This window comes from Adelges cooleyi, unplaced genomic scaffold, assembly GCF_023614345.1.
Source record: "Adelges cooleyi isolate 19-005CV unplaced genomic scaffold, UGA_ACOO_1.1 ACOO_flye_CR_arks_rails_tigmint_CR_PRNA_41, whole genome shotgun sequence".
Taxonomy (NCBI): Eukaryota; Metazoa; Arthropoda; class Insecta; order Hemiptera; family Adelgidae; genus Adelges; species Adelges cooleyi.
In genome coordinates this window covers 4269439-4285027 of record NW_026096090.1, presented here as the reverse complement: position 1 = coordinate 4285027, position 15589 = coordinate 4269439, and the positions used below count along the sequence as shown (strand labels likewise).

The window sequence follows — 15589 nt, the reverse complement described above, 5'->3', positions numbered from 1 at the left end:
GTGCGGTGTATGAGAATTACTTTCAATATTTATAATATCCCAAAAGACTGCTGTAATAGTACATTAGGGCTGACCCTAGACGAGACTATAATGGCCTAACCCTACCGACTACCTGAATTTGGATCAAGCTAGGTTCAGTAAAAAAAATATTTCATATTTAATAAAACATAAGAATACATAAGAGGTGAGTAATAAAGTAATTTTGTAATTTCTATTACAAACATATTATAACTTAACAATTGGTTCTAAGTGAATACATTTAACCTATTAACCCCTCTCCTTGCGTACACCACTGATAAGTAAGGCTTTTTGCTATCTTTAAATTTATACATACCCATAGAGTAGCTTTTAAACTCGCAAAATATTATATTTTTATCTATGTTTAAAACACAAAATTAGCTAAAATACCTAAGCATTGTTTGTTTTATTACAAAATGAGACATCCATTGAAAATAATTATTGCCTTAAAAAAAATGAATTTTGTTTATAAAACTAAGATCAGGAGGAAAGGTAGTAAAAACTATATAGATATGTTTATAATCTTTACTACGCTATTTTAGTTAATCTAATAGATATTTAAAAATTCTCCGAAAACTGTCCACACTGATCGAGTTGATACCTACAGATAAAACCGATGTCATTTAATTGATCTGGTTTGAAAAAAAAACTTGACGGAGTATGCAAGTGGCGAGTTTGTTAACGATTCATTAAGAACGTATAACCCGTGTACACTGTCAAGGACAGCACAGGAAACGATTATTATTATTATTGCCCGTTTTGAATGACACATAAATCCCATTACTAGTGGACATTAACAATACTTCTGTTCCGAGTAATAGGTTTTTAAAGAATAACAAAAATATATTTAATTTGTACGTGCCCTATATTAACAATAGTAGAAAAAATCATATTGGCGTCTTGTTATCTTCGCTAATAAATAAGACAATTTATGATCTTTTTAACCTTGAATTGTGCTGTGTAGTTTAAACACCAACAGGTAAAAAACGTCAAAGATAACCCATAAAAATGTACAGCTGATTTATACTTTAACCTTAAGCATACAGGTAATGGTAATCGCAACAAGTGCAAATGAGTCCAATTACAAAAGTGGGAGTTTTCACGAAATTACTTGTAATGAAAAAAGGAGGAGGTGCATCAAAAATCCAATTCTAAAAGTATCCTGTCCACAAAATCACATCACGTCATTCGTACATGTATTTTAAACATTTTTCGTACTTCAAATCACTATTCACTTAACTGTTACTAAATAGCTTAAGCCTTGCATTTAAAAAAGATAAGTCAAAAAGTGACTGGTGAAGGCAAACACTCAATCTTAACTCTTTATACATATCTGTGTATCTCGTAAGATAATTTTATTTTCTAAAAACATAATTAGTGATATCGAATAATTTGTGAAAATTACATAAATTATGATTCATAATTGATTGGTAATCGTTTCTCATTTATTTGTTTTTATGAAACATATATGTTGTCTATTATTTACATATTATAATCTCGTTAAAACTGATAAATATATAATCCCATGAGTGTAAGCAGAAGAGCAAATGTACCGAATTCGATTAAAAAATATGAAAACGTGACGAATGTGTGAATGTGTGAATAATCTTATTAGAGTTTTAAGTAATCGCTTGTAATAATTTTCTACCGATTTTATTCATATTCACTGGTCACTAAGTAAACAAGATAATTTAGCGGTCCAATCACGTTTTTTTTTACTTCTCGAGGGTAACGCACTATACAGGCCACCACAACCAAAAAAAAAACACAGGAAGTGTTCATTATCTTTTCGTGCACTTCCTTTGCACACAAATTATTTCCGATTAAGTACAGGAAAAATAATCAATTTGAAATCTAAATATTTTTTACGTATTATCAAGATAGGTGGCCGATTAGTCACTCGTCTTCGTGGACCACCGACCATGCAAATTATTGGCAATACCATCTGCAATTTCACACAATATAACACTTTACACTAGCTCGTGAGTTCAACATAAGATAATAATAATTTTACAAAATTTCCTCCATAAAACATTACAAAATAGTCAAATTTGAGAAAACCGAAATTATTTATTTACAGTATACTTTCATCTAAAATGTAGATCTATATTCGAGGGTAAAAACAAAATAGCAAATTATAAGGAAACATTTTACGTTAAAAATTTGTAAAATTATTAGAAGAAATTTTACTTAGGCGTATTTTAAGATATGAAGTTGTTGAGTCAAATTATAATTTTTAAGTGATACAACAAAATAGACGTATTCAACTAAACATTAAGTACAATTATGTATACAAGAACAATTTTTTCTAATTTGTTTACAAATCTTAAAAACTGAGTTATGCGTTTAAAAATGGTATGCATAAACAAAAAGTATTTGTATAGAAAAATACTACAAAATAATTATTTAAAAGTATCTACAATATTATGTAAACTATATCACCTACAAGCCTGTACACATACGGACGGACGTATTGCCATATAGAATTTTCAACTATTAGGTACTTTATACTTAATTAACGTTAACGCGTAGTCGATAGTAATAACTATTAATATTATTTGACACGTGTATTTTTTAAAATTAAAAACGACCTTCATCTCCGACGCTTCCTTTACTGTCGAGAATATTGACGAAACCAAGAAGATATTAATGATGGGAATGTAATGATAATATGTGATTAAAAAAAAAAAAATGTAAAAAGCTGCGTGGTGACGTACTTAGTTTCTTTTAAAATTATAACTATGACATGTGTTCTATCTTGGTTCACCGTGAATGCACAATATCCGGTGAGTACACACTGCGCAGCGCCGGTGGGAATAATGTCATGTATGTGTCTCCTTAACCAAACATCACTCGCATACAGTAACTACACTACATTTCTCTACATCATTATTAGTGCAGTGACGGTCTATTTAAATATTAAATTGGATTCGGAAAAAAATAATTACGGGATGTTAATCCTATTTTAACGTTCATCTTAATGTAATTAATAAAAATGTGAGTGATAAGCATATTAGTTACTTCATATGCGAGAGTAAATAAAAAAAAGGCGAGTAAATTATAACAGAAGAAAAATGTTTACACATTAGTATGCACTGGGTTCAAAAAGCAAAAAATTAAAAAAATGCAAAAAGTTAATCTAGCAGAGCGTGGTTTCGATCCACGGACCTCTGGGTTATGGGCCCAGCACGCTTCCACTGCGCCACTCTGCTACGTGTCGAAAGAGGTTAAAAAAGAACTATTTAAACGCAACATGTTCAAATATGCTAGCATAATTCTATAAAACGGGTTTAAAGGTTACAATTTTCATTTTTTTTTTACTTTACTTAAACGGGATATTATATTGCACAAAATTATCAACTTATTTTTACTTCATTTTACATTACACCTACTGTATAAAAATAATTATTAAACACAATAAGTAATAAACAAACACTTATACGAATTCGTAATTATTAACATTAATAATTATTTTAAAAACATTATATTTTAGGTTTTTGAAAATAGCTTATCATACACTAAAAGAATCCAACCAACTTTGCCATCACATCACTTTTGCATTTTTTGAAAAAAAATTAATTTTAAAAATTGTTCTTGACAAGGACCTAGGCCGTAGCTCTACACATTTTCCAAAGGAATGTTTAAGTTTTGCAAGGATTAATATTATTTTCCAAAAACAATGCCTTTTTAGCAGTTAAACAAAATTTCGTAACAAATAATTTTGTTGTTTATTTTATAGAACTAAAATTGATAAACGGATCACAAAAATAGCTCCTCCCAAACGTGTACGAGATTCTTTTTGTTAAATTTAATTAGGACCTAATTTATCGCATAGAATACAATGGAATCTAAACATTAGGTTATAATTATTACTCGGGCCTTTTTTTATACTACCTTTCAGACAGAAATGAATGATTCATAATAATCTATTACTATTATTTCTTCTAAAAGTGATACTTGATAAAAACTAGGTATTGGTGTAGTTTGAATAACAAATGAAGGGCTGCGAGGAAAAAAGATCAATGTTAATTTTTTTTGAAAACGAGATTTTGGTATCAAATTTTTTGTATTGATGTATTGTATCTTTTATTCGCTCGAACCAGGGAAAAAATAGATTAGTCGAGAGTAACGACCGCCGGAAGTTTAGGCATACAGGCAAAATGTATTAAGTTTTGAAATTAAAAACATGATTTTCTCAGAATGTTAAGAAATTGACATTGCTTAAATACATATTGTATGCAATTCCAACAATTGATTCTCGTGAATTAAAATTTTAATAATTACTATTTTACTAAATTAAATTAAGTCGTAAAATACAAAATATAATTGAGTTCACTCGTCTTTCAGGCTATCAAACAACAGCAAATAAAAGCCTATATCAACAATCTTAAAGTTATGTACTCTAATAACGAATGTAAATTCTAAAATACAGAAGTTTGCCATTACTGATAACGAGTTCAATAATTCGGAATGACTTCGAATTTCGACTTGTAACATTAATTTAATGGACGATACACAATACGTTATTAATTACATCTCTTACCTGATCGCAAATAAGGTCCCATTTCTTTTCGTCGTCGTACTGTTTCAGGAGCTTCGCTTTGTCCGCAGGCAAATTCATAGATGCCTATAACACAGAACAAAAACAAGATGAAACGAATAATAATAAATTGAATACATAATATTTAATTATTGTTACCGATTCGCTATAACATGCGATTGCTATTGTATAGACGCAAAAACGAACAGCCCATAGGCTTATTTTAGACTGTAGTAGTTTGCTCAATATAGAGTTCTTACTCTACCTACCTAGTACCTAGTCAATAACATAACTTTTTTATAGGTCCGCCGGTTGAAAAGTGTAAGCCAATTTAAAACACATAAATGCCAGAATAATTTTATAACCATTTACATTAACCAATATTTCTATAACTAATGGTGATAGTTTTATAAATTATTTATTCGAACTTGGCGATTAAAAACGTTGTCAGCAACATACTACAAATACACCCGACAATACATCGTAATAGGCACTTGAGAAAGCAACATATTTGTTGATATGTTTTTTCATTCGAAATAGATACCCGATACGTTTGGTTTTCAAACAGCTAAACAGTATACTATGTTCGAATTTCAATATAATAAACAAGGACATTAACCTCTCATTGTAGATTATATAATTCGTGATTTCCAACAACTAGTTTACATACAGATATAGATACATACATAAAATAATTAAAAAATACAATAAAAACATATTTTTTAATACCGACCTCCCTACATTTTTAATGTATAGTGTACAATAATAATTGAATTATGATGCGTGGAAATTTAAGCAAAACCTCTAATTATCCCTTCATATAAAAATTTAGTATTTTATAATTGAAAAAGAAACTAGAGAAATAACATTTAAAAATCGTTTAAAATATGGATTTTTTGACCGCCTTTATTGTTACATCGCTACAAAAACATATTACATTTAAATGTACTTGTATTTGTTGTACAATACAAAAAATGACCAATATTATTTACTTAGTCAGACAAAATATAATTTACGATAGCCGATAGACGATGATGTTCATTAATGAACATATGATATTCTGAGTCATGTTATATTGACAATAATACTATTATGAAAATGAATAAGTCATTAAAATTATATACGTAATGAATTATTAATACTATTTTCAACGGTAATCAACGAAATTGTACTTTTTACGCAATTAATTATTAAATCAAATAATTTTTTTGTTAAACTAGATTTAAATATTGACGTAAACATTAAATCATTATTAATTATTGATGTATTTATTTCAGAGTTTATATTCCAATATTTAAATAAACAAAATCATTTTACAATAGCTCTGTTCATTCAAATTAACTATGAAATTTGAGCGCAATGAAAGAAAAAAGTTAAAACATATGCACCGAGATTGGAAGAATAGTGTTACTTACTGGATATTAAAATCGATAATTGCCAACCTTCGATATCACTCACTAGGCCACATATTACAATTATATTATATAAGCTATAAATATAAAAGGTTTACATGCATTCTATTGTTTTAATATTTGAATTATATCGCGTTGATTCATCACCACGTATAACCTTCAAAATAAAGATGCCTTTATTGAAGAGACTAAATTTCTTTTATTTAAAAAAAACAACAACAATACCAGTCCTAATTATTCTTAATATTAAACAATGTATTCAACCATACAGGCTATTGAAACCAGATGTCACGAATGACACGCCAAAATCAGTTATGATTAAAAATAATGGAATTTAATCGAATACCTGTTTTTTTGGAAATATGATATTTGTTGCACAGGAAACAAAACCTTAACTTTCTACAGAGTATGAATAACTTGCCAAACCATGCTTTTATAGTTTTCACAAATTTAAATAATAGTATAACCTATATATTTACTCGTTTCAAACGGATATACTATTTGCATTATATATAGCCTTTGTATTAGTTAAAAATATAAGTATAGCCTTAATAATATATTGTATACTTTAGTATTAGTTAGTATACAGTTCAATTCATTTCTCAATAGGACGTGAGCAACACAAATAATAAGATTAATTTATAACGACAAATATTTCGTGTTCAAATACTATTAATATTTCAGAACGTCCGATAAATAATCATTGCACAGCACTCTTGAGTCTTCAGTCTAATAAATTAATTTTTTTGTAAAATAAATAGTTTCAGTAACATCCGTGGAATCAATAAAAAAACATTAAAGAATAATAAATATCATAATCATTGACAATTCTTCATTTATTTAATCGAAAAGGCTACTGAAATGGGCTTAATTATGACAGATGAGGTAACAATCGGGACTTTTCGGAAAATCATTAAAAAGATTTCCCTAATTAACATATTAATAATCCCAACCCCTCTGCTAAATTTTTGAGGGGGTTAAACACTCCCAAAACTGATTCTTTTCAAAATTCTTTAAAAATATACTTATTCTACAAAAGTTGTTTCTTGCATAACTTTGCTTTTCTAAGATTTGCTTTTTATACATTTTTATGTAAGGGCAACTGAAAAGGTTAGGTCAAAAAAGCAGTCCGAAATTGACTATTTTAAAATATTACTCTGATTGTTTACATTCTCGTGGCGGAAACATAATTCTAGACACTATTTAATAGTAATGTTGTATTTGTATAATATATTTGTGAAAATTATTATTATATAAATTTCCCCTGATCATGGGAAATTTTACATTTTCAAGGAAAATGTATTTTTATTTTTACGTAGTACCTTGTTCGCCCCGATGTGTTACACACATCGATGATATTTTAAATCATATTAGCAACGTGGTCATTACCACGTTTGTGTTTTGAAAGATGCACAGGAAAAAATAAACAACGTTACTTTTCCTTACATAACCGACAAGCACTATCATTGTTTAATGAAAACATTACTCAACCGTCTCCGTATATTTTTTCCTTTCTCTAGAGTCTATATAGTCATATAAAAACCGTTATACCTGAACTGGGGATAAAACACTTTTGATTACCCATCTGGAACCGTGATTAAAATCTAAAATCTGAATTACACATTTAACTTGAAGTCCACATTACATCACCTCGAGACAAGTGTAAGCCACTAGGACGTTATAGTTTCGAGGATAGAATATTATTTTTGTTTCTTTTTTATGGTTTATTGTCTTAACGTTATTTTGACGAGACGTCGAACCGGCGTGTCGGCCACTGAAGTTCATTAACGGCGCACAATGGCGTTATATTATTATACCGGGGGTACTTATAAGTAAGAAAAAGACCGCCTCGAGGAATTCTGTGAGTGAATCAAAGTATCTCAATATTTCTATTACAAAGCAATAAATTATCGAATGCGTACAATGTAAGTATGAACACCGCACCACACCCGTTTGAAATGATAGCTGCAGGGGTTAAGGGATCCATTGTGTTTTTTAAAACCGAAGGGTGTGGTTCCTTAGGGTCTGAGGGTTCCGGCGAGCGCATAAGACACGCAAAGTTTTCTTTTACGTGTCAGCTGTCACATTATACGGTACATACAAATTGCAATGCACCATAACATTTTTTATAATATTTAAGACTAAAGTAGTAGTACCATTTGTACTTCATTTGTGTGACGTTTAAGAGAAATTAAATAAATTCATACTGGTTTACCCCCTTTAACTACTACTATAGAGCACGGGTACTGTAAAGAGAGAGATAAGATTCCAGGTGACCAGAGGGTAATACATTAGTCGAGAGTGTCATTGTTCGTAGAAGTGAATTCAAGCAAGTATCAAGTTTTTCGCACTGGATAATATGGCGCCTCGAAATTCTATCCTTTTGTATTGGCTTAGAACACCTAGAACAATATTGAATGCAGCACACCGGTGTACATCAATGATTCACGTTCATTTAGTTTCAGGTATACCGATTATGTATCGCACGTATCTCAATAGATTTTTCCATATTTGTGCACATGGCTAATGCTCTGTAGGCTCCGACAGCTGTAACTAACATCGGCATTGTGGTAACAAATGAGCTGCTCACATGTAGCACAAATAACATACAGGGCGTTTCTGTATTATAATATAAATATAATAAATAGGATAAATGCATCCGGGAAAATAATTATAAGGAAATGCAGTATAGAGAAAAATTGTACAACACGGAAAATACAAATCCACGAATCTTAAGATATTATCCTCTAACGTCCGTCATAATTGCATTTACAAGTTCTAATTATAAGTATAATATTAGTTCTAAACTAATATTATACTTCCCACTGTATATTTGAAAAAAATTGATTAACTCTTATATTAATATAAAGAAGTTACTAATGCTGTGTAAACAGAGCTAATGCATAACGATTTTTTAACCCGAATACCGAGAAAAATTTAAGAGCTAATAATAACATTTTCATAATAATGAGAATTGTTTCATACAATATTGCTATCTAGGCTTGCGCCAATTACTATTAATAAATTAATACTCCGAAAAAAAAATCGAACTTCAGACACAACGTCACAACGTTTTTTAATCAGTTTTTAGTGGATTACTTAATTTAAATATTTTGTTATGTCTATTTACTGTAATAAAGACCCAACACTCATTAGTAAAAAAAGACGTTCTCACGCTGCCCGATTGACCCGCTCGATGACGTGTGATAATAGGTTCACAGAACTAATGTCAAAAATTTGCATGCAAATATAAACTGGGTCACTTGTACACTATTATTATAGTTGTATTGTTAAGTACGCACCAGCATATGTTTGGACATAATGAAACTGTGATAAAATGTTTTCAATTTATATCTATTAGGGATTGTTGAATTTATAGGGGCGTTTTAAGGCCATCTGGTGCCGGTAGACAAGCAGTGTATCATTCAAAGTGGTTTTGGTTTATTTGCTCAATGGAATACACAAATATTTTAATGCTTATGGACTCCTACCCCCTCTGTAGAAATCTGTGATGTATAATAGCCACCTATTATACATCACCATTAACCGAGGATTCAACATGACAACCTCACTAATATTTCCACCATAAAATATGTCCTAATGTAATTTTAATTTCGAAATTATGAATGAATGAATTCATATAAAAAATTAGAATGATATTTGTTTTGAAGAATAATTTATAAATGTCATCGTAAGTAATTGAAGATATAACTCAAGTAATCGTTTTGATATAGAATGACATAAAAATATATTTCCTAAAACGAAAACCATTGGAAATAATTAAATAATAAATGATTTAATAATAAATAATTTTAAAACCAATGAAACTAATTATTTAAACAACAAATGCCGAAAGAAGTGCTATAGACAAATAAATGTGCCGATTTAGGTAACTATTCAAAGTGATAGTTGTGTAGGTGTAGTATTTTTGGTAAATATAAGTCATCAAACTACATTTATCTTACTGTACAACAACCAAAACAAAAAAAATCATTCATGTTGTTAACATTACTTTCATGAAATTAAAACATCAACCGAAGTTGAAGTATGACATAATTATTCATATATGTACAATTATTGTACATTGATAATCAAACCAGCTCAAAACCACGTAGCAGTACGTCGCAAGTTATGCACTCAGCAAAATATTGCATGTTATAATGTATATTATATATTATGTATTATATTAGCGTTCATTATGTTTTATCATCGCTCAATATGACCCAAACACATACGTGTTCGGTACAATGAGATATTTTTATGCGGGCCCATGTTCTATGCCATAAGACACCCTAAGCACATTCTTACGGTGTGTGACTGACTGAATGGAATACATCAAAATTAGGCAATTTATGTGCGGGATGGTGTCGTTAAGAAATTCGCGCAGGTAAAAAATATTATGGACGCCTTCCGGATTTTCAGATCATAATCGACTATAAACCGTTATAGTTCAGTTACAAGCTGTTGATGAAATACATTAAACAACATAAGTGTCATTAACACAGGTAGAAAGTACTTTCAAAATACACAAATAATAAAAAAAAATTACATTTTGTTATTTGCTACACTTGGGACAATTTTCGCGGGAAACACATCATATCATATTGTCAGTTTCAAAAGAAGAAGGACGTGTAATTATGATTATTTGCTCGTCCGGATATTTAACACACTGACTCTATGTGTAAAAGGTAAATTGCATCTTAACGTATCGTAAAGACAAAATTATAATTATTGTATATTAGCGTTACATTTTTTTACCCATCAAATATCGTACCTACGCCGTTCGTTTCATAAAATAACTTAAGAATACGTGACTTACTAGAGTAACGGCCATAATAGCGCATGTGTTGTGCACATAGAACAAAAGATATACTAACGAAAAATGTTTCAAAAACAATGAGGAACAATCGAAAATTATTCTGTTCTACGGGCAAAATTTGCTTGGCGAATATTTATTGACGTACAGTTTGTTATATACATCCCGGATAAGAATAATTACCAAGTATAATATATTATTAAATGCACTATTGTATTATGGTGTTGTAATCAAAAATCATAAACATAGAAACAAAATCAATCGAGCTAAAGGCGAGATTTAACGAAATAGAAAAGGTTTGAATTTTTTATCGTCTTCGCAGAACAATAGGGCATTCTCTATTCCCACGACTAGTATAATATGCGAAATAAAACAAATTTCCGAGACGGTGTGATAATTTAGTTTACATCAATCAAGCAATAGTGAAAAAAATCGATAAATATAAACCATGCGGCCATTCGGTGATTATGACAATAAAAAACAAAATGTATTTATGTATAGATGATAACAATATTTTAATTTTATTATATTTGAAGCGATGATCATGTTTTTATTCATTAGTCACTATCAACTACGAAGTGCTTAACAATACTAACTTAACCTTGACCTCTTACATACACGCATACGAAAATTTTAAATGAATAGAGTACATAATTGATTGACATAAGGCGAAAAAACGTTTATGGGAAAAAAAAAAACACAAACTTGTTTTAAATACTTGGCAATAATTCAGTATCGATTTTTTCTACTAGTTACAAAGCGTTAACAGGTCTATAAAGATCGCATCAAATGTTCCCCATAGCAAATAATAAACCAAATATATCAACAGAACATTAATTTATTTCCCTAAAAAAAACTTATTTTTTCATCATCATAGGTTAAAGGATATTGCTCTATCTAGACACAAAGTATTATTATGACAATGCACACCGTAAAATTCATTAAGCACAAGATTTACACCTAGTTTTCGTCATGGAAAACAGAACAAATCACGAACGGATTTTAGTCATTTCAAAGATGGTAACAATTAGACTCGGGTTGGTTTTTATTAAAGATTAAAATAACAATGACAAATGAGTTTTTACTGGACGAATTTAGATTAAAGACAGTAATTAAAATAAAAAAAGCTATTAATGTTTTAACTATTAAAGACTGACATAAAAATTGTTAGGAGCTATTGTTATTACAAATGATTCTAACGGAGAATCATAAAATAAAATAAATGAATAAACAATTATGGCAACTGTTGTCTTATTAATATTCCTATGCATATATTTGGTTTGTACGTAAAGTTCACTATGCTTATATCACTATATAATGTTGTACCTCAATATTATGTCAGCTCATCATGATACACCCTGCATACTAAAATAAAATTCATATATGCGTTATCATTGACTATTTGTACAAACATTAAAGGACTATTTTAGGTCTAATGAAAAATTTAAATAATTTTAATTAAAAATATTTTCAATAAAAAGTTTAAACGAAATATAAAATAATAAATTAAATGTAGAATTACGTTTTATATTAAACAATTTAAATTAAAATTGTTTTTATTTAATTTTAAGCATTAGCCTTGCTCACTAAGCTAAGTCACTGGCGAAAGAATTATAATTATTTTATTTTAATTTGAATACAGTCATTTTATAAAATATTATAATTATAATTTTATAAAATATTAATAAAAAATAAAGTAATATATGGATGGTTACACGCAAAAAAGGGTTTAAGCAATAATTTTCAGTTTTTTTATTGACAATTTGTTATTTTAAATAAAATACTTTTTTATATTGTTGTTTAGATCCATTTTATGAGCAGAACAAATATAAAGTTTCGTTTATATCACAAACTTAAAATAAAAAATGTTCACAACTATTTTTGCGTATGCAGATTGGACGAAACACATTTTTTTTAACGAATAGTAGATGCCATTACACTTAAAATCAAAGTGTTGCTAGGACCAAGTTGTCATGTAACCATCAATATTACAATGAAATTACGCTTTGGTAATTGATTCCCTGTGCTTTCGAAAAGAAATTCTTATGCGTTCAAAGTAGGCTATAGGTACATGTTTATGTTAAGTAAATATTTGATTTAAGTAAAATCGATTTTATATCTTAAAAAATCTATTAGTAGGTACCGGACAATTACTTTAAGTGATAAACCAAGTGTTGTTACTCTTATTTTATTAAATCTATTTCAAGGTAACTGGTATTTTCAGTAATATTGTATTGTTAAATTTAATTAAATTATGTTTATGAACAACAATAAAGTCTATTTACATCATATTATTCCTGTTCTCAAATACTATCAGACTACATCACGTGTTAGGGAAACGATGATTAATTCTTTAGTATTAAGCAAACCAAGGTAACTAATATATTATAATTGTACATTTTTTTTATTCATAATATAATATTATAATCAAATATACAATGTTTTCATAGTATTTATACTTAAAACTTATTTTCAGTAGACAATATTCCAAGCGTAAAACCAAATTTGGTATCAATATAATTACATTAAAAAAAAAAAGAAATATTTAATAATAAATATTGACCTTAAAATCATAGTTAAGTATGTAAAATAAATTATAAAAGACCTGAAGAATATCAATTGGTAGGTTCACTCATTTAATTGTTTATCAAAAAAAACTTGTAAATCAAAAATTAAATTGAATAATAGTATACAAAACATAATCACATATTTTATACTTTTAAAGCATTGAATTTGACAATAATTGTATTAATTACCTATAGCTTTTAATATAATCATAGAACACTAAAAGAAATATTATTTAAATATATTCAAATTCTCCTTTTCTAGTCAATGATTTTAACAGTTGAACCGTAAAGTGATATTAAAGCATTTATAAGAGACAAATATTAACACTTAAAATATAGTACATAGCTTTTACAAATTTAGTGTAATATAAATAAATATGTTTTTTTTATCTCTGGATTTTAAAAAGGGTTTTATAACATTTAGTGTAGTGTAGTGTTTTGCAATCATGTGAGCATCTTTTTTAGCTGTAACATACTACATAATTGATAACAGAAGTTAATTGAAGGTTCTTTGGCATCTCTATAAATGGATGTATTGTGTTTGGATAATGACAATGTATCAAATACATACTACACAAAAACCACTTAAAAATTTAGAATAAAAAACACGCTAAGAAATTTAAAAAAAATATATAGATTTTTTTGTACAATTAGTATTAAAAATTAGTATTTATAGAAACTCATAAGAATATTAAATTTTGCTATGAAGTACAACTAAAAATTACTTAACTTATAGATTGGTCAATAATCCTTTGTTTTAAGCGTAGTTACCTAATAGAAGGTAAAAAATGGTATTTCATAAATTACTCACCAAGACCTTCGTGAACCGTCTCTCTAGTTCATTCTTGTCCGGCAAAGGTATTTTAGTTCGTATACTAGCTCGCAAATTGTGTGTCTTGGGCAATTCCACCGGCAAGTGCAGCTGGTGTTGCGGAGACGACACCGGCGAGCTGCACTCAGATTTGCCGCTGTGCGAGTTGCCCATTTTTGAGTCAACCGGCTTTGCTTGCGACACGAAAAACTTTAAACAACATATAACTCTCACCTCATCACCATTCCGCATTTAAAACAGTCGTGATTATACTCACACTGTAACTTAAAAAAATGAAAATCAACCGAAACGCAACAGGTGTATATCCGAGCATATGGACGTACAGTACGCAATTTCCAAAACGATTCACATGATTATAAGTACATACACGAAACTCGAAAGATTTCACTAGACGAAAATAAATAAAATAATAATAACCAACGGCTGTCGCACACCGACAAATTTTAAATTAAGCGAAAAAAATAACAATAACAAATTCAAATTCTTCTATCGCGGCAGTGCATAACCACAACAATTGCCGTCTGTAGTATCACTGGCGAGTGGCGACTGGCGAGACTGAAAACAACAATAGGCGGCATACCGCGTAGCGGCGAACGGCGGTGAACGTGTTGTAAATCTAAAGGACGAAACGAGATGGCAGCTTCTGATTAACACAAGTCACAGTGCAGCCGTGTGTGCTACTAAAAAACTCTTAATAACAAATAACCTAGACACAATAATTGTATGTGTGCATAAAAATATTATCATAATGTTAATTTTATATTACTTTTCTTTACCGTTGTATGGCATTGAAAAAAAATCGATTATCTTTCCAATCCTGAATTGACTCTTAAAATTAGTTTTTGATAAAGTCATTGTATATTCTATACATTTATTATTTAGTAGAAATTACATTGCATAATAATACAGCCATTAGCGCAACTTGTTATAAGAGGAGGGCGGGGAGATTGTATTTAGATATGAATTTGGCAAAATTCTAAGTAAAACAGAAATCGTTTTTTTTAATTTTACGATTTTTGTTTTGCTTTGTACATTTTTTTCGAATAGTAGAAGTACTGCATTTTCATAAAGAATGTAATTCTTGTAGACTGATATTGAATTATTGTAGACTGTAATTCATTTTGACTACGACAAATATACGATGTATTTATTCTTCAAAATTATTAATTAAAATGACTTTAAAGTCCATTTTAATTTTTAAGGAACGTCTATTAGTTATTAGTTAATAAACGACCACAGATATATAAACAATGGTTATTTATCTGTGTAAACGACAAACGTGAACCGACATAGATTAAATCTTCACACAATTTCTAACGAAAATCTAAGGAATTTGGGCGGTAAAATCTAATGTCCAAAGACGTTCGAAGTATCAAACTGTTAACTTCTTTGAAAATGGCAAAA

At 29.1% G+C, this 15589-nt stretch overlaps 1 protein-coding gene and 1 non-coding gene across 3 annotated transcripts in view; both read right to left on the bottom strand.

The window, feature by feature from the left end:
• LOC126841770 (formin-like protein) overlaps nucleotides 1–14824 on the bottom strand; it is a 29295-nt gene extending 14471 nt beyond the window's left edge. Inside the window, exons 1-2 of one of the 2 annotated variants that reach the window (XM_050578415.1) lie at nucleotides 14165–14824; nucleotides 4562–4645 (exon numbers count right to left, since the gene is read on the bottom strand). In XM_050578415.1, coding sequence (XP_050434372.1) covers nucleotides 4562–4645; nucleotides 14165–14416 — 336 coding nt within the window. In that variant the 5' untranslated portion in view covers nucleotides 14417–14824. The remainder of the gene's footprint in view (nucleotides 1–4561; nucleotides 4646–14164) is intronic. The other variant, XM_050578416.1, reaches the window with a different exon arrangement.
• Trnam-cau (transfer RNA methionine (anticodon CAU)) lies at nucleotides 3159–3230 on the bottom strand. The gene has a single exon. It is a non-coding gene; the product is annotated as a tRNA-Met (tRNA).
• Nucleotides 14825–15589: the final 765 nt, after the last annotated feature.